Here is a 25,993-nt window from a genome sequence, read left to right as displayed (position 1 = left end):
ATCATTTAAGACGACCAAGAAACTTCGTTGATCCTGCTGACGTTGATGTCTGGCCGGTGGTTCATGGAGCTAATCCAGAATTTAATTTAAGATTTGCTACATGTAAATCAATGTTGAAAGATGATGGTAGAAGTTTTTCATGAGCAATTCCGTTATCACATATCTTTGGATTCTGTAGAGATGTTAGAAAAGTTACCTTTGGAGCCAAGCATACAGTTGTATTTGTGAGAAAAGGTTATAATAATCACGCAATCTAGCGTTGTTGCTGATGATACTAAAGTAGTACTAACAAAACTTTCACTGTGGATGCCGGTATTGACTCCATCAATTGCTGAAGAATAAAGATTACTTTCTTTTATGAATGCAGGCAGAAAATCATTGTTATCATTGTTAACGGTAACTACAGATAGCATTCAAAGTAATGTTATTTACATGGCATATTGCATCACAATAAGGGGTGTTGGCACTATATATTTATCGCTTTACAAGAATTTAAACGACTAAAGTCACAGACACATAATCATATGGATATTTGACTACCTTGAAGTTAGAGAAGTTTCCTTAAGGATACATGGACATCAAAAACCATCTGAAGGTATATTGATAAATTTTTATCTGAATCATACAGCACGTGTATATCATCATTTAATGAAATTTATGGGACGTGATCAAAATGTAGACACTGGTTTAAAAATATCACAGTTAGATTTTAGAACTTTGTATCCGATTTATTACTTTTCGTTGGAACATTTTGATTTATCTAAGCAATCTGTTGTTGATATTCATTTTCGGGCTCGTGTAAACCAAGCTGGTGTTAATTACAGAGGAATTGCAGTTATACACAGCGACAAAGCAATGTTACTTGAAGGTACTAGTGGACGAATGAGAGTTATTGATGCTCCAGTAGAAAATATGTAATTAAATCGCTCATGATATTTATAGATGTCGTATCATCATGTTAAAGTTACTCTGACTCCTGATCAAATTAAAAGACTTCAATCAAATTTAGCAAAGAAATGCGGAATAAAAATATCATTAAAAAAGATAAAATCACAGGTGGTCAAAACAAATTATCGCTGACTGAACGTCAACTTAAACATTTCAATGACGCTAAACAATCAAAAACAGGCATTAGACTCAGTCTTTCTGCTGGTGCTATTAAAAATTCATTTAAAACGGGCGAAATAATTCCAATTCTTGCAGCTTTACCAGTGTTAATAGCTGCTGCAGGTCCAGCTGTAGCAAAAGCAGCTGCACTTGGTGCTGTTGGAACTGTTGCTAGAATGGCACTAAAAAATCAACAGGAAAAGATTTAAGAAAAAGAGGAAGAGGTCTGAGACTTCCAGGAACTCATTATCAAAACGGAAGAGGCCTGAGACTTCCAGGAACACTTCGTTAATCTTTCCAATGTCAAATTATGATTTAATTGATACTGCCAATGAACTGAAAATAATTTTTTTAGAGGAGTTGTATACGAGATCAATTACCAGAACTACCAAATCCTACTGAAACAAGAATTATTAATCTTGATAACAATTCTGGGCCTGGTAGTCATTGGATTGCATATGCATGTGGTCCGCGCGGTTCTATTTATTTTGATTCATATGGCTTCCTCCACCAGTAGAATTTTTAAAATACGCCAAAAACATTCCATTTTGGTATTTATCATTACAAACACAAACACTTACTGATCCGCCAATATGTGATCGTGAAGTAATTAATAAATTAGATGCTATATCTTTATCAACATTACCGCCTCATAAAGTCGTGCACGAGTATACAGGAGCCGTTAATCTTTTTAAACAGACCTTAAAGAAAAATGGTTGATATTTACGGAAGATCTTCTATCAAAGACAAGAACATTAAAGATGATATTGATTTGTCAAATTACGCGACTAAAGATGAACTTGCCGATATTATGAACATCTCTGGAGTAGCCCGAGACGAAGTTATTATTTTTCAGGATAAATACGGTTTTTAAGACGAGTAATATCAAATGAAATGACATAGATCGTAGAGTTCTCGGTGCTACTGAGGATAACATTCCAATATTTACCAATGACGGAAAAATCAGAGACTCAAGTATATCAATCTCAACTATTAGAAATGAAATTGTGAAAAATGTTGCTAATCGTTTACGATCTACCGGTGATATAATGACAGGTGAACTCAGCATAAATGGAAATAAAATAGTTGCTTTAAGAGATCCAATATCTGATGAAGATGCTGCAATAAAAAACATGTAGACACAATAGATACTAAATTAACCACGCTGCGAGCTGAGTATGACGTTCACATACATATGTTTCAAATCTTCTTAGAAACTTTCAAAGACTCAATAAAATCGCAGATGATTTCTTTGGAAGTCCGTTGACTGCCGACGTAAAATTCGTTCATATTAACACAAAACTCGGCGATATTAAAACAGCTATGTCAGACATTGAAACGATTATTAAACGATTAGGTATTATCAGAGATCCTAAATCATTTTCAGAGTTAATCACGATAGCGCAGAGTAATATCGAACATATAGGAAAAGACTAGAAGATGTTATAAGTGGAATTCCTGATATCGTTAAAAGACATAATCTGAATAAAATTCCCCAAAAGCAGATTATCAACGTGGTATATACAGTAGCGTCTGACCAAGCATTATGGTCAACCCTCAATAAAACCATTAAACATCGCATTGAGGTTACCGGTATGTGCAGGCTTTCAGTACTCGGTGTTGTAGCATTTATAATATCTACCACGATTTCACGGCGTTATCCACTGACTCCATCAGATGGATCTCCTATATCTAAGTTAGCGATGTTAGATCAAAACGACAAGGAAGCATTTACTGTGGAACCCGAAGAAACAAAATAAGTCTTGATTTATTATTGGTGTCTGACTTAGTAGCTACATTCCCACCTAATTAAAATATAATGAGTATTCCGATCAACGGTCAAAGTTTTAGATACAATCAAGCACGTAAAAAATATCGGTGACGAGTATACAGTAAAAGTAAAAAATATCGCAGAAATGCAGTTGTTGTTGGTATAATTGTGTATTCAGCGCCTGCTGTTGTTGCTGGAGCCGGCGTATTATTATCAACAATAACACCATCGCTAGTGATGACACCTGCAGTTTTAACAATCTGTGTTTCAGCTGCGACAACAGTTGCCAGTATTCTTAATATAATTGCAAAAAAATATGTACGTGCACAAACAAAAAATTGTACGATTATATAATAAAATCAAATGCAGCGACGTTAGCATACTCCAACAATTATCCTCGTTATTATCAACAAGTCTTAGTGATGGAAAAATATCAGATTTTGAGTTTACGGTGATGATTAAAATCTACCAAAAAGCAATGACTGTGATTAATTTAGAAAATCGGGATTTAAATAATGTCAACTTTGAACGAATTATTTGAACAAATTGTAACGAACACAGCTCCAGCAAAAACAACAATGATATCGGTAAGCTCAACTAATCCTGAATTTAATATTAATTTTCCAACTGCAATTCCAGCGAAAAAAATAGCGCTAGCACAATTACGAGTATACCATAGTTGGCCAAATATCAGATCAAAATCATTCGGTGGATTGCAGGCAAATAATTCGCTTGTATTTGCAAATAAAAATAAAGATGAAGGAACTCCCAATTGGCAGGTTGCCGGAATTCCAACAGGCAGTGTTCAAATTGAACAAATCAATGATGAATTCCAGCGAAGAATAAAACCTATAATAGAAAGAGGATCCAAAATAGCTACAACAGTTCATGATCCAACTTTATCATCTGCAATTGAAATATATTCTCCAGATTACGTTGTAGATATTTATCAATCGTCAATTAGATCTGTTTTAGGTTGGCCTGACATTCCTCCAGAGTAAAAAAAGACTGCCGGAACCTCAACAAGATGAGTTCTCTATCAACGAAAAAACGTTTATAAATGAACTACAATATCGAGATGGATATCCATGACGTCATTATTCAGATGATCGTATTAAACTTTCTGATGGTAGATTATTTCCTAAAACACCATTTCCAATAATTTACATTAATAGAAAAACTTCCGATCATATTGATTATGAAAAAGATTTCAGATCATTGGCATTAAAATTAAAACTGAACATATAACTGCATTCACGAGATTAGTGCAATTATTTAAACGTTATATCCGGGAGTATCCTAATAATGATATAATAAAGAAAATTATTAAAACGATACAACATTTAAATCAAATTGTATCAGATCTTGAATTTACTAATCGAGTTATTTTTTAAACAATAAATGCTAGTACTTATGATATAGGAAGCAAAAAAGTAACAAACATCAGACAACTATATATTAATCACTATAAAATAGCTGAAGCGAATCTATTAAAATTTATATTACCGGGATTTGAAACTGACAAATTAAAAAAGTCGGTCAATAATCTTATCAATGAAAACTTTACTAAAATGCTTGAAATATGGTAACAAAATTACCACCAGCATCTCTTCTCCACCAACATAACAATGTACCGTATCGTGGCGGCAGACATATTTCACCAAGAATTGTAAATATATGTTCAACGATTGCAGTCAATCTTGTATGTGATACAACTGATGGCATTTATCAAATAGATCTTGCAAAATCAAATCAAGATCAACAAGGATTTTATTATGATTACGTGGGACAGAGATCAGATTATATCTTATGCACATTCTTGTATTGAATTAGATCAGCTTATAAGATGTTGTCTAAATCTGAATAAAAAATCTGATCTCATCAAATTGATGGTTATATTACCCAAATTAAATCAGATTATCAAACAATTTCATTAAATTGATGGGTAAATAGTACTAAAATAATGAAAATCACATCAAAAATAGGAAAAAATAAAAAATACATAATAATCTTTGACAAAGTCAAAGCAAATAACAAATAAATATATTATAACAGAATTTTTTATTTCTCCGGTAGAATAAAACTCAGAGGATGATTAACCCTGACATTGCCGTAATTTTCATTTTCATCAGTGTCAATACTTTCAAACTCCTCTTTACTGCTTTCACTTTCGTCACTACTTTCACTAATAACTTTGTCGCTGTTTTCCTTTTCACGATCTGACATAAACATTTTTAACTGACTCATGCGCGTGTTAATTATTTTCTTCGTTTCGTATTCGTGAGCTAATTCTGATCTAATTATTTCGATCACGCTTGAGAGGGATACGAATTTCTTTAGCTTCCGTATCTTTTTACAGTAGCCAATGATTGGAACATAACTTGCTGTATAATCTTCATGATTCTATATTCCTCTGGTAGTGTATATCTATCTTCAAATTGACGTGTTTGCAATGATTCAAAATCACCAAAAATTATTGTATTAAGTTGCATTTTTATACCGTCTATTTTTATTTTTATTATTTTTAAAATATAAGAAATATTGTATTAAGCTACTGACAGCGTATATACATTCATAATTCTAAGCACGGCACAACACATATAGAATCATATTCACAGCGTAAATACAATCTTAATTCTAAGGACGGCACAGCACATATAGTAGCATATTTACAGCATTGTATTAAGCTATTTACAGCACTATTTTCATTCTAATTCATTCTAATTCAGTCAGGAATACCACATAGTGCGAAGGACAATGGTTCAGTCAGGAATACCACATAGTGCCATGACAATGGTTCAGTCAGGAATACCACATAGTGCCATGACAATGGTTCAGTTAGAAATACCATATAGTGTCATGGTAATGGTTCAGTTATGATGATGGTTCAGTCATGGCAATGGTTCAGTCAGAAATACCGCATAGTGTCAAGAGAATGATTCAGTTATGTTTCAGTCATGATAATTATCTAGTCACGAATACCACATAGTGTCAATGGTTCAGTCATGAAAATAGTTCAATAAGGAATACCACATAGTGTCATGACATTTAATCTTAATCTTAATTCTAAGGACGGCAAAATACATATGAGGGAGCATTCTCTACGTTCAACAGATTTTGCACCACCACACCCCATAATCAACCCCGGAAGAGTGCAAAAGAGCACCCACCACGTGGTGATATGGTGGAGAGGATTTTTATTTTTGTTGAAGTTTGAGCTTTGGAGCGGACCCCCCATTTTATAAAGAAAAATCGTGATTATCGCCACCGTCGACAGTTGTCAGTCACGGGTTCGATCGCCAGACCTTGATTATGAGAATCCAACATTCTAGCATTGTACGACTGTACACATCTTACAGACACATGTTTCAGAAATTATTACAAACTTACCTATGATGGATTGCTACAAATCATTATTATACATACTGAGTAAAATTACAGCGTGAATTAATTTCTGTTTTTAAACACACTGTACAAAATAATTGTATATTTATATTTCTGTATAACCGAAGGATCTACAAATAACTGAACTGTATTATACATGTAACGGCGTGTATGTGACTTGTTTTCTGCCTCAAGTTAGAAAGTACAAATACCCTTCTACTAATGTGAACTGTTATAAAGTTTTGTTACTCTACTGATCTCAATTATAACACAGATGGTTAATAATTAATTAAGATGATAAAAAAGTTCAGCCCTACCGGAGAAAGATATGCTACAGAGTAATCTCCCTTCTTGAGATCAATACGTATAATCAAGCGAGGTAACTATTGAATTACTCAGGCGGAGAGAGTTTGAGCTGAACAGAGTTATCTCCCTTGAATAGTGGAAACTTCAGATTGAAAAAGTGATTGTTGTATCTTAATTGTTTATAAAGACAAAAATACCTTACACACTTTGCGACTGGGGAAACTTCCTTTATATATATATATATATATATATATATATATATATATATATATATATATATATATATATATATATATATATATATATATATATATGCAAGTTTTCCCACACGCAAAGTACATATATGAAGACCTATTTCATCAGCAACGAAGCTTCAGGCTGATCAAATAACTTTTGTATCTTTACATTTTACTCGACATAAAAGCGCCTCACACATTTCATGATTGTATAAACTTCCATAATCATGTATATATATTATATGAAAATGGTAGTTTCCACATCGTTGATAGAAGCGTTAGAATAATAAAATAACTGTTCCAACAAAGAGTATAATGACACAAGAGATTAAACAAAATGAATAGTAATATAGTATTAGTAACCGACAATACCGGTTTTGTCACTAATACTGTTTATCTAATGTTTGATATTGAATGAAAGAAAAAGTATTACTCTCATAAATTTATTTATCCAAAAAATAATAATTTGTGTAAACTGCTAGCTGTTATACAAAATCAGAATTGCAGATTTAGGAATGCTGGTTATCGTGATAAGAGCGCAAGATCTGTTGTATCTCTAATAACAAAAACTTGCGAAGAAATTATGTTTCCGTCGATATATACAGCCGGCTATATTTGGATATTTACACGAGTTCAGTACATTCTGTCGCAAATAATATAACCCGATCTACTTTCTCCAAGAAATATAAACACAAAATTATATTTCAATATTATTGAAGGGAGACTCTGTCAAGCTAAGATATGTCCGACTGGATTTTTAGTCGACAATTTCTGATTACACCATCACGAGGTGGTTCAAAAGTCTTGATGATAGGATGCTTTTCTTTGTTCCTTTGTATATAATAACATCATTTGTTTAAATGACTATTTGTCCAAATGATTATTTGATAATCTGGCCAGATAGTCTTCAGCGTTTCTTATAACTTTGTCATTATTGTCGTTGTTACTATTTTTTATCATAATATCTTTTGAGCTCTCTGTATCTTTTACCATCAAACTTCACACATAACTGCGTGTTTCCTCTAACTCCTGCATCACACTTCAGACACGACTTAGGTCCTAAACTCACTATCCATACACTTTGTAAATGATATCAGCAGAATTCGCCTACACAAGTTTTGTCACAAGGAGTTGTAGACCCTAACCTAAGTCACCTGCATTTGTTCTGTGTTTGAATTATTATTATTATTATTATTATTATTATTATTATTATAATATATATATATATATATATATATATATATATATATATATATATATATATATATATATATATATATATATATATATATATATAGTAGGAAAGAAATTAAAATTAACGATAATGGTAAGTATCAAAGTATAAATGGATAGGAGCTTCGATTGAAATTATTGATCATAATGAGCATGCGTAGACTAATACAGTAACAATATTTCCACGAAATCGAACTGTTAAATTTTATCAAGGAGGTATATTTGATTTTATTAACGATACAAGCAAGAGTGATCCTGTATCATTGAGGTAAGTTCAAAGTTCAGATATAATGGAAATTATGATCAGTTTGTACGGCATAATGGCGTTATTTATCGTACAGAATCTATCCATAAAGAAGTGAAAACTCTTGCGTCAGAATACACCCATGACGATACTGAACAATTACTGAGTAATTGTTTTACTGTTCCGTCAGTTGCTGCTCATTTTGCTAGAGATAAATTTTCGTGGAAACCAACACGGTTGGATTTTCTTGAAGAAATACAACTCGGCTGTGTCAAATACGGACACGGTGGATTATGGAATACTGAATACGATTATAGAGATGTTATTTCAATTGATATGGTTGCATGTTATTCAGGACGTTTTCTTGGTATATGAGAGTGTTCTAAGCATTTAGAGCGATTTGGACATCCCACACACAAAATGACAAGAGTATCGATAAATGGACCATTACCGGATCTTGACCTGACTGCATGCGCTTGTATAGAGTCATTTAAATTTGCTGAAAATCTTCATCCGATTTGGTATGTCTGGTTTGGCAAACATTTTTCAGACAAAATGTGGGTACCAACAGTATTATTACGGTATATGCTTGATGTAAATTACTATTATTGTTAACAGTACGTGAAGCAATTATGTCATATCGTCCGCAGAAAGAAATTTGGTTACCACAACAAAAGAAATATTCTGATGATGAAAATACTGATATAACTGATTTTGAGCATAAAATTGCAAAAGATGTTGGCAGGAAAATATTGCTAAATTTATTCAAGGAGGATCATATCATCATAAACGACATTGTACAAGATTGATTATAGATGATGCTTCACTAGATTTTATAATTACTGATACAACGAATAGAAATACGTTTATAAGTCGAAGCAATGTTAATTTATCAGACGGAACTAACTTAGGTACACTTGTGAGTTATATTGATGGTGAGTCAACGCAATTTACTCATTTAAGATCTTCAATGCTTACGTACGTTTCGATAAATCTATTGTCGATGATAAATATAGTTTCTGAGTTTGCTGTTAGAGTCGCTACGGATTCATTTTATATCAGTAAAAAAATACAGGATTGCTAGAACAACTACATATCGGCACTTATGCATCGTGGGGTAGATGGTGCATAAAACAAGAAAATATGCTTAATTATCCTGAATCTGCAGACGTTAAAATTAAGGGTGTTTATTGCCAAAAAATCAAATATCAAAGTTATCATCTGCACGATCTGCATATGATCATGTAGCTAGACATAAAACAGTTTATCTCAATCAGCCCATTGGTTGTGGTAAAACAACTCGCTTGATTGAATTGTTCTTGAACAGTTGTTCAGAAATAGTTGTATTAACACCTACACACAGACTCGCAAGAGAAGTGAGAAAAAGAAATATTAAATCATGCACATATCATAAATTATTTCAATGGAAGCGGGAGAAATGAACAATTGACGAATGGGCGAGAAATATATTCCAAGGATTATTGTTTGGGATGAAATATGCACTGTTTCATTAGAAACGTTAAAAATATTTCTTGATTGGTTATTGACAAAAATTGCTACTGTAATAATTAATGTGCGGCGATCAGGGTCAACCTCCGCCTTTTGCTGGATAGTCTCCACATAAATGGCTGTGGAATTTTGTAGATTATTATGAAGAAATAACTGATGATAATAGAGCACTTGATCTAGAATTAAGAGAGTTTAAGAAATTAATCAGACTACAACCGAATAAAATTCAATGTGAAATAATGCGTGAAATAATTTCAGAAACTCCTATGAACAATTTTTGGAATTTTTGGAGACCAGATGATTTGATAGTTGCAAGTAGAAAGATAGTTCGTGATACACTTCAGCAACAATTATTTATGTTACATAAAGAAAAATGTTCAAATTTACCCGTACCATTGTGTTATCGACCGGTTGATACGCGACGGCAGAATAGCGACGTTGATATACCAGGATCGTCAGAGAAACAAAATCTTGTATTAAACGATATTGTCTTAGTTCCTGTAAATGTTGTTGAGAGCGATTTAACCATGGAAAAAAACTAAATGGACGCTAGGATACGCAATGACAATTCATTCATCACAAGGATTAACCATCTCTGATACAAATGTTTGGATCATCGATGATCGTATCGAACGGTCAAATTTAGTTATCTCGCAGTGTCTCGAGTCAGAAGAATATCTCGGCTGTGGAGAATTGTCAACGACTTCACAGAAACTACTGGTAATAGCGATGTCATTGACAATGATATAGTAAGAAAAAAGTTAATTATAAACAGTGTGACAAAAGCAATAAGCGTGACTTTGATCTCGATGCTGAATTTTATCGTGACATTGAAACAACAGCAAAATAATCATTGTGCGAGCTGTAACACAGTAATGTTGTGGCAGTGTTCAAATAATAATCCAAGACAATTTACTGTAGACAGAATTAATAGTAATTTTGGTTATACACGCGAAAATGTGATGCTGACCTGATTTGAATGTAATCGACGTAGAGGTGCTAGTTTATAAAGGTGAATGCGGCGGCAATTGTGTGTCTTCAGGAACTACCTGTAGTTGCTCGCTTACGAATCCACGTTGAGGAACAGTTGAATCTAATCTGTATATTGCAGGTCTACCCGTGGATCTTACGACGCTAGAAATGTTATGTGTTGTAATACTCTAAATAGGACCAGTCGCTCTTTTTTTTACCGCCTTCAAGTTCACCGGGTTCATATAAATACCTGAAAGTAACATTACCTAATACTGGTTGTTTTCAAACGTCATGCCGTTGTATTGGTATATTTTTTTTTGGTATCGCAATAATAGGTTTCATAAAAGTTGTTCGAGTAATTTCATTGTTTAACGCAGCTATCACACTTGGTAATCTTGCAACCCATTCGCGAGATATCGTATCCTTCTGAATTATTTCCTTTTCATATTGATATCCAAATAACCGCTCAGCAAGTGTTCGATTACGTCGTTCAACAATTGCCTGATCACGATGAATTGCAGTATGTCCTCGTCTAATTTTGACGTTATGTTTTTTTATCAGAGACGATGCTGCACCACGACATTCTTTGCCAGGATCAACCTGTAATAGCTATGGCCATCGTAAGGGTCCTCGTTGATAAATTCGTTCAAAAGCAGAAGAAAATTCAGTTGCTGTTTTAGTTGATAATGGTTCCACTTCCTTATATCTACTTGCAATGTCAACGACAGTTAACGCGTATTTATATATACGTGATTGTCGTCTTCCAATGTTAATAGTATCATGTGATAAAAATAAAATACATGCTGTATGAACTTCGTCAGGAATGCTGACATCAAAATGTGCATGCTGAATATGTTTAGGTGGTGGTAGTTAAATTTGCCATATTGCCTGTTGTGCTAACCATTTTGCGGCAACAGAACGTGTAACATTTGCTGCATCAGCGAGTTTACTGATCGCTGCTCTACCCTCCAGTATCCCCTTGGACTATTATAAATTGATTCCATTATTTCAAAATACGGTTGATTAATTACCGGCTCCGAATAATAATTTACCTTTCATCGCAGATCTTACCAACCAATTGGCTAATGATTCTCTGAAAGTTTTTTTATTGTAGAATTTAATGCATGAATCGCCTTCACATCTGTAATATGTCGTTGTTGCAGATCTTTACTTTTATAAGCTACATCATGAATATGACATGCTTTATTATATCAGGTCTTGGTTGATCTTGTTCATCAAGTCGGATATCAAGTCAGGTACCAGGACCACAATAATTATATCCAGGAAGATGTTTTTCTCCTGGTTATTTAGCCCATGGAGTTCCTGGTATTTTTTCTAATGAAGTAGCGATATAACCATCAATTTTATTATTAGAAATAAATTTAGATTTATTTCTACCACATTTTACACATTTACCTGTAAGTGTACGCTTTTTATCTTTTGGTATTATTGTTGTTAATCCATTTGTGGGGGTGGATGCTCTACATCAAACACAATATAGATCCATATTATTTATTATATTTCTACAACATGGATGTCATTGATTTCTCAGCGACACGAAAACAAGAGCGAGTAAAACATGTTTCAGCATTAGCGAATTCTATCAGGAATGAAAAAAATAGGTCTATCTGGTGCGGTAAAATGCAATTATTACTTAACCTGACAATGAGATGGTTAAAGTGGGATAAACTGTATTTAGCAGCACCGTCAGTTGATGATCAGAGGTGTTATGATGTACTTAAATATTTTAATGAAAATGCAAAATTGTTAAATGAAGATGGCGATGACATTATTAATTTTATAACTGATATTGATGAAGCACCATCCTTAGATGAATTAGACGGATTTATGAATAATTTAGTTGTGTATGATGATGTTATGCTTCACAAACAAACAAATCTATCAAGAATATTTTCCCGTGGAAGGCATACAAATACTGATGTGATTTATGTTACCCAAGGATATGTACAAATGCCTAAATTAATCAGAGATACATGTAATATTTTAGTTGTGTTTAATGGAGTTGATACACATACTCTGCGAAATATTCATCAAACTTGGTGTTGTGGGGATATAGACATGAATAAGTTCAAAAAAATTTTCAAAAGCAGAATCCGCTCCGCACGGATTCATAACAATAAATTTACACGATCCTAGAACAAGATACCGTGTAGGTCTTCATATGATATTTGGTTGATAAAATAATGATTTAATTATAGCAGCAGAGAGGATGCGACCTCAATAAAACGTACCGAGGAAAACGAAAACACACATACAAATTTAGAAAAACACAAACGACAAAGATAAAGTAACAAAATAAACTAACCCAATTTGATAACCTCTCGGTAAAGTTAGACGCTTTGGTTTGGCGTAATTACGCTTATTTTTTCATTTTTTTTCGAATGAGGTTTTAGTTTTCAAAAATGACGTTTCAGCAAAAGATATGTTCACCCTCTCTGCTGCTACTTCCGTGGTAACCGGTGGTTGCAACTCCATCAGAAAAAATGGCGTGCAGAGGTATTCTCCACGAGAAGCTATGGAAATTCCACCAGAATGCATGGGATGATTGTGGAAGGTATATTTATTTATCCTAACCATTCTGAAACATTCAACTTTATCTTTCAAACAATAAGCTTTTTGTTTCCTGGGCATATTATTTAAGACATTAAATGTCTCAGTCCACTATTGACCCAGATGAATTAAGCGAACAGTGTCCTGTCATGATTCACTTGTATATATAAATAATACAGGATACTCTCTTAAGTCTGACTGACTTTACATTAAAGTGACATTTCATTGTGTTAATGGAATTTTCTCTAGCTTCGAATGAGCATCTGTCAGTGAATGTCACTTTCTCTGTTGTGATTGGATGATAAATTATGTGCTCACTAAAGCTAATTTTGCATCATATACAGCGAAAAACAAGAGGTTATTGTAGGTCATTATTTACTGACACACATATCACAGAAAACTGCGGCATGTACATAAATCATGCCGCGGCTAATCCTTTCTTTGATCCGTTGCCGACAATTACTCAGTGAACAATGACCTACAACAAGCTGGTCCTTTGTGTGATCGGTGAGGTGTGTTTACAAATATTAAGTTGCTGATCTGTTGGAGCGACTTTTGTGCTAAAGGAAATCTGAAAGTCATTCCTGCTGCTACCAAAACAATCGGTCAAATAGAGCGATTAAAACAGTGTCTCATTAGAGACGGGTAATTTTAGGTGAGCTATAGCCTATTAGATACAAACTATGTGAGACCTACTTGAAGCAATTGTGGATAGAAATTAGTGTTTAATTTTGGCGATTTGAAAACTCTATTACCCATCACTCCAGGATCCATTCCATTCTTTTTCTCCCCAGGGGTTTCTACAGCGCATCATACGAAGCGACTCCCTGTTGAACAGCGAAAATAATCCCGTCCCTAGCTTTATCTCCTTGACAGCTGTCACACTGTAAGCATGACCTTTGACCAAGCCACAAGGTAACTCTTTCTCTAGGTCATCCGCTGTTGCCTGTAAACAATAATTATCGATCGGAGGCTTAGTTTGTATACTTCTTTGCAGGATTAAATTAAATGATTGATAAATCATTCATATAAACTTAGATTTTGTATATACATGTACTTCTCAGGAAATTAAGAAGAAATTATAAGGTTTAAAAAGAAGAGGCCTAAATTTAGTAATCAAATTTGAAAGTGATTTATAAGGAAGCTTATTTCTCAATATTACAAGTTAAACAGACAAATGTATGGCATGGCATGTAATAGCACTGAATTCATGAAGTGTCTTAAAACAATGCACAATACATGCAATGCTATAAAAATGTTAAATATTTTACGTACTAGATTATGGAAATACTAGCAACTGTCAAATTCTATTTCACCAAATATATCAAGCTTATTAGAGAACATTAACTGTGGCAAAGTGTTAAGTAAGAAATTCTCTGCAGATATGTTTATAAACTTCGACATGGCTTTTACAAGAAAAATGTTTTTCTTAAAGCAAGCCTTATCTTACACATAATTAAATGTATAACAAATAATTATATTTGAATATATTTAATAGTGTGCATGGGAGACCCATAATAGCGTAGAGGTTACAGAGTATTCATAAAATTCGAGCACGCTTTTGTTCCTTAGTAAATTCCCATGGACAAGATTGTATTAATTCATTAGTATTTGATATGATAGTCTTATAATTATGTTGCCAAATTATTAATAACTTAGATTATTACTGGCTACATTTACGTCTAACAATTTGGTACCGTTTAAATTAAAAACCATTCATTATACTCTAAAGATGTATTAATATTATTTTTATGTTTTGATCTTTAAATTTATGCAGCTTATGTTCCAACATATTTTTAAGATCTGTTTGAACTATCTTTCTCCTAAAGGAAGAACTTTTCTTAACCCTAAAACCTGTAATTCAAACAGTTCTTAGCATTGGTTAATCTCAATCGCTTTTTAATTTATATTACCAAATACTGTAGCTTAATCTCTTGACATAAGTGCTATAAAAAAATCTATATGTTATACAGTCAGATTAGAAATGAGACTTCTAAACTGGTAGCAAGCTCAGTCATTCAGATGAAATACAAATCTTAAGTCATCCAACATATGGATTTTCGATAACTTATTGAAGGCTGTGGTTTTTAAGGCATAAAAGTAACATGATTAACCAGGTGACAAATGTTTGCATTGAATTACATGCCCCACTGTGCAGCCCAATTTTAAAGTTTGAATAAATTTTTTGCACAAGGGTGTTTTCTGTCTGGGAACTTATTTTCCTGTAAGGCAGACACATGTTAAGAGACATCCCCTCAAGCTATCTGTTAGGGGTAAGTCATGTTTGTGACATAAAACAAATAAGGTCACAATACAGTGTTCTAAGAGATGCTAGAATCTATTTTCACCACTGTGGAACGCTTTCCTTCGTTTATGACCCAGGTGATGCCGGATGAGACTTCAAGACAAAAAATTGAAAATTTGTCCCGAATACCTTATTTTTCTAGCATCGTCTGGGTAGGCACTTTATTAGATTCCTTTGACAGATCTATCATTAAAACGTCAGTGGATAATCCCAAATCATTGTAAGAAACAAAAACATCATTTATAACGTAGCGTGGTTGTGTTACAGTGAATATCAAGACCTGGGCCATTTAATTCAGCTCTGCGATTATCGTTTCTGTTTTCTTTTAAGTGATTGCATAAGTGTTTACAAGTGATATGTTCTCAGAGTATGCAAGTAGCATGTGTCAAAGACACGAGTCTAAAGTTTCCGGCCTAGTGAGCATCACCTAGTTTGTAAAATTCTTCTTTAATATGTCATGCTTTTATGGCATGGTGATTATTTTGTCATATAAAAAACTGATTTAAATTATTCAATTAAAATGTCAGTTTTGCCTTTGGTTCCATTAACCAAACTTATTTTTCTTCAATGGTGGAATGCCAATGACATCAATTTTTTGGTGGGGGCAGAGGATTCTCATATCTCCAAATGGCTTGGCGTTGTTTTGATCTAGTCCCTTCATAATATTGTGGTTGCTGTAATGCATCACAGAAATGGATTATATCAGCAAGTTTTAATAACAGCTCTTACATTAAAACTTTGCACTACTTTTGGCGAAGTCTATATTTATTCCAGTGATGAGATTTATATGTGCAATTATATAAATTTTGTTTATGCCTCATCATTTTCTTCAGTTTGGAACTGAATCATTATACAGAGCTCGTAGCTTTCTAAATTTTATAGCAAACGTAATAGCCACGATTTCCACGATTGGTGTTCTACATGTGTTCCAAAAGGAAACCACAGATTCACAATTGTCATAAAAGTTGGAAATATTTCTGGGTAGGGTATCTGCTTCCGTATTGATCTGGTCCCTAATTGCTTTCAAACGTGTGTAGCATTTTCGTGACCTTTTTAATATAATGTGTCTTACTGTCTAAGCCTGTCACAACCATTGCATTGTCTCTGAAACCAAGAATACCAACATATGACTTCACCAGAGACGGATTGTTGGTGAAAACTAGGTCAAGGATGTGACTCAGTCTTGTTGGGTCATTATGTGTTTGTGACCACTAAGGCCAACTATGAGGTAAGTTGTCTTTCGGCAGAAATTCAGTGCTCTCGGTTTTACTGCTAAGATTTGTCACTCAGTATCAGGGTGTGAATATCAAGATAGGCATACCAGCAAGTCGATATCAGGGTGTCAATGTCAAGATATCCATACCAGCAAGTAGTTATCAGGGTGTCAGTGTCAATATATCCATACCAGCAAGTCGATATCAAGGTTTCAATGTCAGTATATCCATACCAGCAAGTCAATATTAGGGTAATTAAATTCCAGGAAAGGTGTTTTTATTTCCGTTACAGTTCAGTAACATTTTTAATGACTTGGTCAGTACGTGGGTAATTACAATATACTGCAAGAGGTTCATGATCACTTCTGTTACAGCTCACAAATATTTAAAATAACTCATTCAGTAGCAGGGTAATCAACATTAACTGCAAGATTGGTATGTTTACTTCCGTTATAATTCAATATCATTTTTAATGACGTGCCAGTTTATTCAAGTCATGCTTCATTCTGTGGGACATTTAAAAGTGTCCTAAGTGCATGTACTTATTATTTCAATAGGACATGTAAAATCACGCAAAGAATCCTAAGTACATGTACATATTGTTTCTATTGGACATTTTACAGAATCCTTGGAACATATCCTTATTATTTATATAAGACATGTAAAAGCATGCAAAAGAATGCAAAGTACATGTCCTTATTATTTCTGTATTTTTTTTTAAAGAATCCCAAGTATTAGTCCTTATTTTTTCTAAAGGAAATATAAAAAAATCCTAAATACATGTCCATATTATTTCTAAAGGACATGTAAAAGAATCCTAAGTACATGTCCTTATTTTTTCTATAGGACTAGTAAAATAATCATAACAAGATGTCCTTATTGTTTCCAAGGGACGGGCAAAAGAATTCTAAGTAGATGTCCTTATTATTTCAATAGGACATGTACAAGAATCGAATGTACATGTCGTTGTTATTTATATTCTTGACCCTAGTCCATGAGATGACTTTGGAATCCATACAAGCTGAGTTTGTTTATTAGTCACATACCCTTGCTATAAATACACTGACTACCCTAAAATGTCCTTCATTCCTATTTATGATGAGGTTATCTGGCAACACCAGGCATGATTATATGCATTCTTAACAGGTTCTTTGTGAATTAACCCCTTCCAGTCGTAATTTTGGTCCCAAAGATCAGACCAAGTCTATGTAATTCATTGAAGACTCAAGTTCTAATTTATGTTCTTTACAACTACAGCAACTTACTTTTATAAATTTTGTTGTACAATATAAGGAAAAAGGGTATTACAGTGAACAGAACCGTCGCAAGCCATGGGAGATAATCCATTTTGCTTTTTTGTCAGGCTGACACCTATTCAGACATTTCCTCGTTTTCCATAAGTACGCATTCATGCGCAAAATTACGTCATCAACAACACAATGTGACAGTCTCCAACACATAAATGAAAGTAGCATTTTATCGATTGATACGATACTATGCTTGCAAAAGAAAACTTGATTGGTTTATTGAAATGTCATGTTGGGTTATAATGGCTTGACAATTTACTTGCACTTGGAATACCGGGATATGCAGGTTCATGTATATTCATGGGAAAAAGGAAATCTCTGCACAGGCACCAATGACTTATAGAGTAGTTTATGCAATTATTGCCCGCAGCTTGCCACGATAAGTTAGCAGGATCAGTTCTTGTAAAATAAGGGCCATTACTTCTATACTTGTGAAAAAATGACAATTGATCTTGACTTAGTGTCATGCTATATTGGATTTCGATCAAAGAAGTCGGCAAAATTCGAAGTCAAAGAGAGGTCATATAATCTTTGCAGAAAATGGTGAAAGTGCCCAAAACCAACATCTTGATAATGTTAAGCCTCATACCAAATTTGATTTCAATCCGCAAGTTCTCTCAGAAGTTATCGTGTAGAAACAAACTTGAAGAGCAGAGTTCTAAGTCAAGCAGGGGTTATAACTCTGTAACATTGTTAGACAAAACGATGAAAATCAATCACTGCTAGGAAAGCAACAGAGGAATAATTGTGACAGAGCACATCCCAACAATCATTTCAACCCATGAATAAAAAGTTACCCAACCGTTCGCAAGAAGTCAAAAAAGGCTTTCTGCCAGGTGACTAAAAGCCATACCAGCCCTAGGAAGACACTAAAGAAACTTCTATAGAAAGTCTCAGCCATGCTTTATCGAAATTGACTCTGTTATTCTAGATGTGTAAAACATAGATTTCCAGTGCGGTTGCTATAGAAAGCACTATGTTGCTTGGGAAACCGTTTGAGGCAAATTTTGACAGAGTGTGTGCTACGAAACATTAGTAGCAAATAATATGCCATGTTGGAGAAGCTGAGTAAAACGTTTTTCTTGTGTTTGTTATGATAGCCACTTTCTGATTGTGAAATCATCCAATACATAATTTTATAGAGCATATCATATGAAACACGATTTACAGGTTCTTCAAAATTAGGAAGGCCATTCTAGAGATGAAAACGACATAGGTTACCTGCTTTGTCGCTAAGGAAGCCAAGCCATTGCTAGGAGAATCATTTCGCAGAGTATGTCCCGACAAAAATTCCTACCAGGTTTGATAAAAACTAACTTGGTCATTCAATATGATAGATTGAAAATAGATTTTCCGTCTGGTTGATATGATATGGAAGACATACTATGGCTTCCGTAATTACCCTTGAACACTTTTAATAGAGCATGTTATAAAAACATTCTTAATCAAGCTTAAATTGTTTCAGCCATTCTGGTGGCTAAAGAAATCATACCTTTTGATACAGTCTGATAGAATATTTCGTACCAATTATTTATACCAGAAGGATGTTGAAAATAGGTTTTCCCATTTTTGTGTTGACATAGATCGTACACCAACACTAGGATACCAGCTTGGAAAGAGTATGCCCAGACGGACATTCCTACTACGATTGATTGAAATTAGTCGTGTGGACATTTAGAAGGAGTCGAAAATAGCAATGTCGATGTATGACAGCTGATGGATGCCTGATTCTGGGCCAAGTCATCTACCCACTTTGCCTTATAGCCAGGTGAATTAAAAATAGTGAAAATATAAAGGTGTAAATCCATGAAATTGCAACTCACTGCTATTGAGGCACTGATGAAAGACCTATTTTTTGAAGAATGTTTTAGTATTTTGAACAGGTCTGTGCGCCGCTCTTCTGTCTTCCACTCATCTATTGACATTCTCTCCCCCACCCCTCCTGTCATGTCCACCAGGGCATCCTTGGTATTTCCACCATCAAGGGACTCATAGGTTCCAAATAATCTGAAACGTGAATGACCCATTGTACAAATGATTGATCTTTAATTTGATTTACTCTAAACCTACTTGTCTTAGTAAGCTACTTGTTCATGTGGAATAAGAAAAGGAAATGCACACAATTAATTGTAGTTTCTAATGCACTCATAAATGAATACACCAAAACTACGGCTGAAACATTACTAGTTTCTGGGTGTAGCTACAGTAGCGCTCGGTTGTTGAATGCATTTTCGGGCTCATAATCTAAGGTCACAGGTTTTATACCCTACCAGCAAGCCAAGATTTGCTGCCTTGGTGTATTGTATGTAAAGGGACTTTTTTGTCTCATTTCCTCAGCAATTATATGTTGAATTTGCCATCCACAACCAACCAGCCTAGTTCATGACATTATAAAACGGGTATATTTAGGTGTATTTTCCTTTGAGAGTTCCTGCATTAAGTTGAACAATGACTTGAAAACAGTGTGCATCTTTGGTTCTTTCTTTTACACTGGAACATATTTCTACTGGAGAGCTCTTTAAAGTTAAAGTATTTCTTCCGTAAACTAATATCTAATGTGACATGAGCATCATTCAATTTTCATGACATCAAGCAATCCCACATAAAAGCCTACTCATGATATTGAGTTATATACATATACTGCACATATAACAAATCTTAGTCAAAATCACAAAATATAGAATATTGATTGGTCACAATTTTTCTGAGTTAAATTCGGACTCGACTAAAGTTCGATTAGAGAAAGGCCATGATTGTATGAGTTATTGTGAATTCAAGTTCACATGATTGTATGAGTTATTGTGAATTCAAGTTCACACACACAGACACACACAACTTGTGCCCATTTCATTACTTGCATAAATGTAGTAATTGCAGTTATAATTGTCATGCCAAAAAAGAAAACCTTATTTTAGCTTGGGTCGTCGTCATTTTGAACTTTACTTAAGAAATACATTTAGATAATTTTCTTACTCTGTTGTACAGACGTTGATTTCTACCTCAGGGTAAGTTGCTAGTATTTACCCCAATTTTTCCTTGCAATCGCCTGGATGGGTGACCTTTCTTTGTTACTTACTTTTACTTTTTAATTTTGTCTCCCTCTCTGTGAACGTAAACAATGCCTGTTAGAGCTTTAATGCTTGGATAATCCTTTATTTGACGTATTTACCATTTTATGCAGACGGCGGACAAACCGTAAATGCGAATTTTAATTTATCTCCGAGGGAAATATCCATTGGCTTCGCGGGTGTGCGGGTGTCAAAGTAGCTGACATGTAAATATGTATGCCTCGATAGTTCGGGACTTCTCTCGGTACATAGTTCTCATAGAGATTGTTATAAACGACCTGCGATATACTTCCATGAAACCGCGGAATGAGCAGCGAAATATTTTGCAGTTAGTCTTACAACTTCGTTATAATTGCAATGTTTGCAGGGATCCAGTGCTGCAAATTTTGCACAGACGACCCGCTTCTTGAAGAATGCGTTATGCTGTTTACGCGGGTTATCTCTACCAGCTCTTAATAATAGTGGAAAATATGTTTTCTTACAGGCATATGAGATTTTAATCCATCGCAAGTCAGGTGTCGGTGTTCTTAGCAGACTGGGTCTTCTTGTGAATCTTAACAGAAGTCTTGCCACTGAAAATTCGTACCGACAACAGTGATGACTCTAGTTTCGGGGTCTATACTTGCCCGTCACACATATACATATATGCCCGTCACACATATACATATATGCTACGAGTTTTTAGTTGGTCCTTCATATTTCTTTTTGACGATGGCGCAAAGTTGCTTTTACGCATAAACATGACATAAAAAATTACTTGATCCTTTTCTAACCTGAAAGAGTCCAGGTCCATTGTCCTAGCGAGTGGTCGTTACACATGTCATTAATTTTCTTTGCCCCCACAGAGTCCGTAATGCCTTATTACTTTCAAGAATTTCAGTTACAAGAGTTATACTTTTGTATTGCCCCGACAGAGTCAGAACATCTTTCGTACATTTTTTAGTAGTAATAACTGCTTCATTCCTGAACAAGAGTTTTCAGATTTCCATGTTTCTCATGTTTCTCAACCGCACTGTTGTCCTCATATTTCACTCCATAATGTACTAAGAGAATTAACACGACAGTGAATGTAAATAAACATAATAAACGAAAATTTAATCATCTTCCAATAGTTTCTAAGACCTTTCTTCACATCGACAGGGTTATGCTTATGTTGCGCCCTTAGCTTTTGTTTTCAAACGCGTTTTACGCACATAACATCTTAAACATTTAATTGAGCTAAAAACAATTGCATGGCATTGTATAGCTTTAATGTTTCTAATTTTCTCCATTTTCCTGTAAATTATTCCGCATCATTGGAGGAGCTTGCATGCTATTCTTTTCTTTAAAAGCTTACAATTCAAGTTCGGTAAAAAAATCTCATCACAGGCTATTACCTAGTTAAAAAACAAAATATGGCAGGACAGTTATATCGATTTTGCAACTTTGCTGTCTAATATGATCCAGTCGACTGACAATCAGTGGTTTACACTCAGCATTAATCGCACTGTCAAACTATCTGTGGATTCGGGGTACTGTGAATTCGGGGTACTGAGAACCCCAAAATTTCAACATTGAAAAATGGAGAACAGACTTTATGTGTTTTGTGGCAATTTACGCGAAAGGTTCCACCGTTTGATGTCATGGGTTCTCAAACACACACACACACACACACACACACACATATATATATATATATATATATATATATATATATATATATATATATATATATACGACCAACAAGTGAGACTTGACAAGAAAGCAAGGGGCATTAATTGATAACAGCTGTACAATGCAATATAAATATTCAGTTCTGATCACCACATCAGCCACCCCCAGTCACTTTTCGAGGTTTTGAGTATCGGGGAAGCTCTAGCTGAAGATGTAGGATGAGGGGAGGACATAAGTTCCAGAGGGGTTAATATATGTCGTCAAAATATCTTATTCCCAAGAAACGCCAAATCAGTACAGCCTAATGCTACACCTGTCCACACAATGATCCAAACAATGCCTATCATTCCAGAGTTACACTCCTGTTTCATATCGCAAGCTTGATGATGCCAGACAACTGATACAGAAATTTGGTAGAGGTTCCTTCATGGCAAAAATGAATATTGATAGTGCTGTTTGCTTAATCCCCGTTATTCTTGTGGACTGATAGTTGCTTGGTTTCAAATGGAAGGGATGAGTCTTTCTTTGGTAAATGTTTCCCCGTGGGCTGTTCGAGCTCGTGTGGTATTTTTTTAGGCCTTTAATATCGCTTTACATTGGATAACATCCTCAAAGTTTGTCATTTCTCATATGATCGACATATTAGATGATTTCCTTACTTTAATCCCTACCAGTTCCAGTTCCTCCGTTCGCAATCGAGCTTTGAACCTGTTTCTTGATTTGTGCTGCCTATAGGGGGCCTAAATAAACGAGAAAATAAAACTGTACCTCACATGACAACAATGTTTTTCTTGGCATTGAAATGGATTCGATAACATTCAAAGCACGTCTACTACAGGAAAACTCTGCTTGAATTACAGTCACTTATTGGTCTCCTTAATTTTGCCTGTCTCGTGGTGGTCCTAAGACGAGCTTTTCTACGCAGTCTGATCAATATTACGCGTAACATGATACAATCCCACCATTGCCTTCGCATCACAAGAGATTAATGCTCTGATCTCCAGGCTTGGCAATTATTGTTTACTCTTTTCAATGGCCGTGTCTTCTTTTTAAACAATTGATAGTCAACATCTTTACATCTCTTTTCTGATGGATCTTGGCTATGGGGCTGTGATCGGTGTCGGGTGGGTTTTGTAGCACGGAACACGAATGTCTACAATCGTAATATCTCCATAAAGAGACTTTTTGCAATAGTTCTTTGGGTGATGCGTTGTGCAACACGTATGACACTAAATTCCGAGAACGAGGCCTAAAACAATGTCACAGTAGACCACATTCGGGGGAAATTAAATAACCTACCAAATCTCCTCTGCCGTTTCCAGATCTCGAAGTTCAGGCAGTTGACACCACATATGGAACCCGAACCCACAACAAACCCTCCACAGCTTCTTTACATTTGATTTTAACAGCTGCAAAGCTGATCGTCGCTGATCTTGTCCAGAGCACCAAGGACATTTAGAGCAACAAGTTAAAGCATGGGCGTAGCTACCGTGTAGCAAGAGGATGCAAACCATAGGGGCCCACAAATTATTTTTTGACAATATAGATTAAGCAGGGGCTCGTCCATAGATAAGCTTTGCATAGTAGCCCGCATAGAGGCCCAAATATCCTAGCTACGCCACTGTGTTAAAGCGTTCAAGTTCTCTCAAAATAAATCCGGCCGCAGTTTACGTGCTCTTATTTCAATGCAAAATTTGATTGCTTTTATTGTATTCCAATTTCAGTCCGGCAAGGGTGACAACATTATTCCGGACACCCTGCTGATATTTCATATCTTCACCAGCTGTTGAACTGATCTAACAAAATAATTTCTCATCATTATACTGCTCCTTGATGCCCGGCAGCTAACAAACTCCTCGAAGTCCGCCTGCCCATTACACCTTCCATTTTGAACTACTCGTGGCGGCTGATCATATTGCGGATAGCAGGTACGATCCCTTATGAGGATCCATATTTTTCCTTGCCATTTTGGCATTTCTTAGAGTAGGTGAGATGACGTCTATGAACAATGCAAATCAATTGAATGTAATTTAGAGGAAGCATTTGCGCGTTAGTCGCAATAAAGTCATTTTGACCATATACAATTGCAAACACATCATTTTGGTTCGCCCAGCACATCTGAAAATTCTAAAACAACCATCCAAAATTGTGTTCACAGTAAGGTATTCTCAGTGTTACATGCAATTAAGAGGCTGTGCCCATGGGCTTTTAATTAAGTTTTATGGAATTCAACCTATCACGGGAAATTATTTCTCTAGGTCGCTTCAAAATGCTGTAAATTTTATTGGATTAAATCCGCATACTTTCTCTTCGCATACCTTCAGGACTGAGGCAGCCACAAACGCTCACTCCTCTGGTATATCCGAACCGCAGACTAAGGCTATGGGCAAGTGGAGGTCTCATGCGTATACCCGTTACATTCGTGCTTCAATGTTTCAAACCTTGCAGGACTGGACTGTCTTAGGCAATCAGTCTAGTTTTATGTTCGCAGAGGTCTTTCTGGCCTCTGCCATACTTACCCAACCATCAGGACACTTGAACTGCCTTAGACAGTCAACCATTTCGTCTACAAGTCCACTTTATGTATGTTCTTCTTTACAAACCGTCAGTATAATTGTACTGTTTTAGGCAGTCGGACTAAACACCTCATATAAGTTGACTTTATTTATATACATTGGTGTTCATTTATATATTGTGTTTTAGTACGAATTACCCAAACTGGTATACTTTTGGCGTTTACAGCTCATTCCTACCTGAATGTCTTAGGCAACTGTTAGGAGTTGTATAGAATCCTAGGCTGATTGGTTCTTGATAGAGGATACCACGTTTTTAGGATAACCCTTCCTCGGTGTTGTTCTTTCAGCTCTTATGCGACTTAGGGTTTAGCAGGCCTTCTTTGATCCAGTTTTTTTAAACAAGTTCATTGCAGACACATATTCTGTATGCATAACTCCTCCTCTAAATGGACTTCAACCTTTACACTGTTTGGACGATGCCAGTACAGGAGTGCATGAAACATTTCTTAGTTCAATTTACTTTACTCACCAGTTATATTTCTTTTCACTAAATGATTATTTCCAATGCGTGCGTGAATCTCTAGCTAAGTGGTTGCC

General features: G+C 35.0%; 1 protein-coding gene across 1 annotated transcript in view; it reads right to left on the bottom strand.

Moving 5' to 3' along the window:
- The window catches only part of LOC149798696 (calpain-5-like), a 98,014-nt gene that overhangs the window by 56,520 nt on the left and 15,501 nt on the right, over positions 1–25,993 (bottom strand). The window contains exons 4-5 of the mRNA XM_089957536.1: positions 19,983–20,166; positions 14,089–14,279 (exon numbers count right to left, since the gene is read on the bottom strand). Coding sequence (XP_089813662.1) covers positions 14,089–14,279; positions 19,983–20,166 — 375 coding nt within the window. The remainder of the gene's footprint in view (positions 1–14,088; positions 14,280–19,982; positions 20,167–25,993) is intronic.

Source organism: Sinohyriopsis cumingii, chromosome 5 (assembly GCF_028554795.1).
Source record: "Sinohyriopsis cumingii isolate HCF-2022 chromosome 5, ASM2855479v2, whole genome shotgun sequence".
NCBI classification, from domain to species: Eukaryota; Metazoa; Mollusca; class Bivalvia; order Unionida; family Unionidae; genus Sinohyriopsis; species Sinohyriopsis cumingii.
Note: the sequence above shows the minus strand (reverse complement) of the source record. Positions and strands in the feature narration are given on the sequence as shown.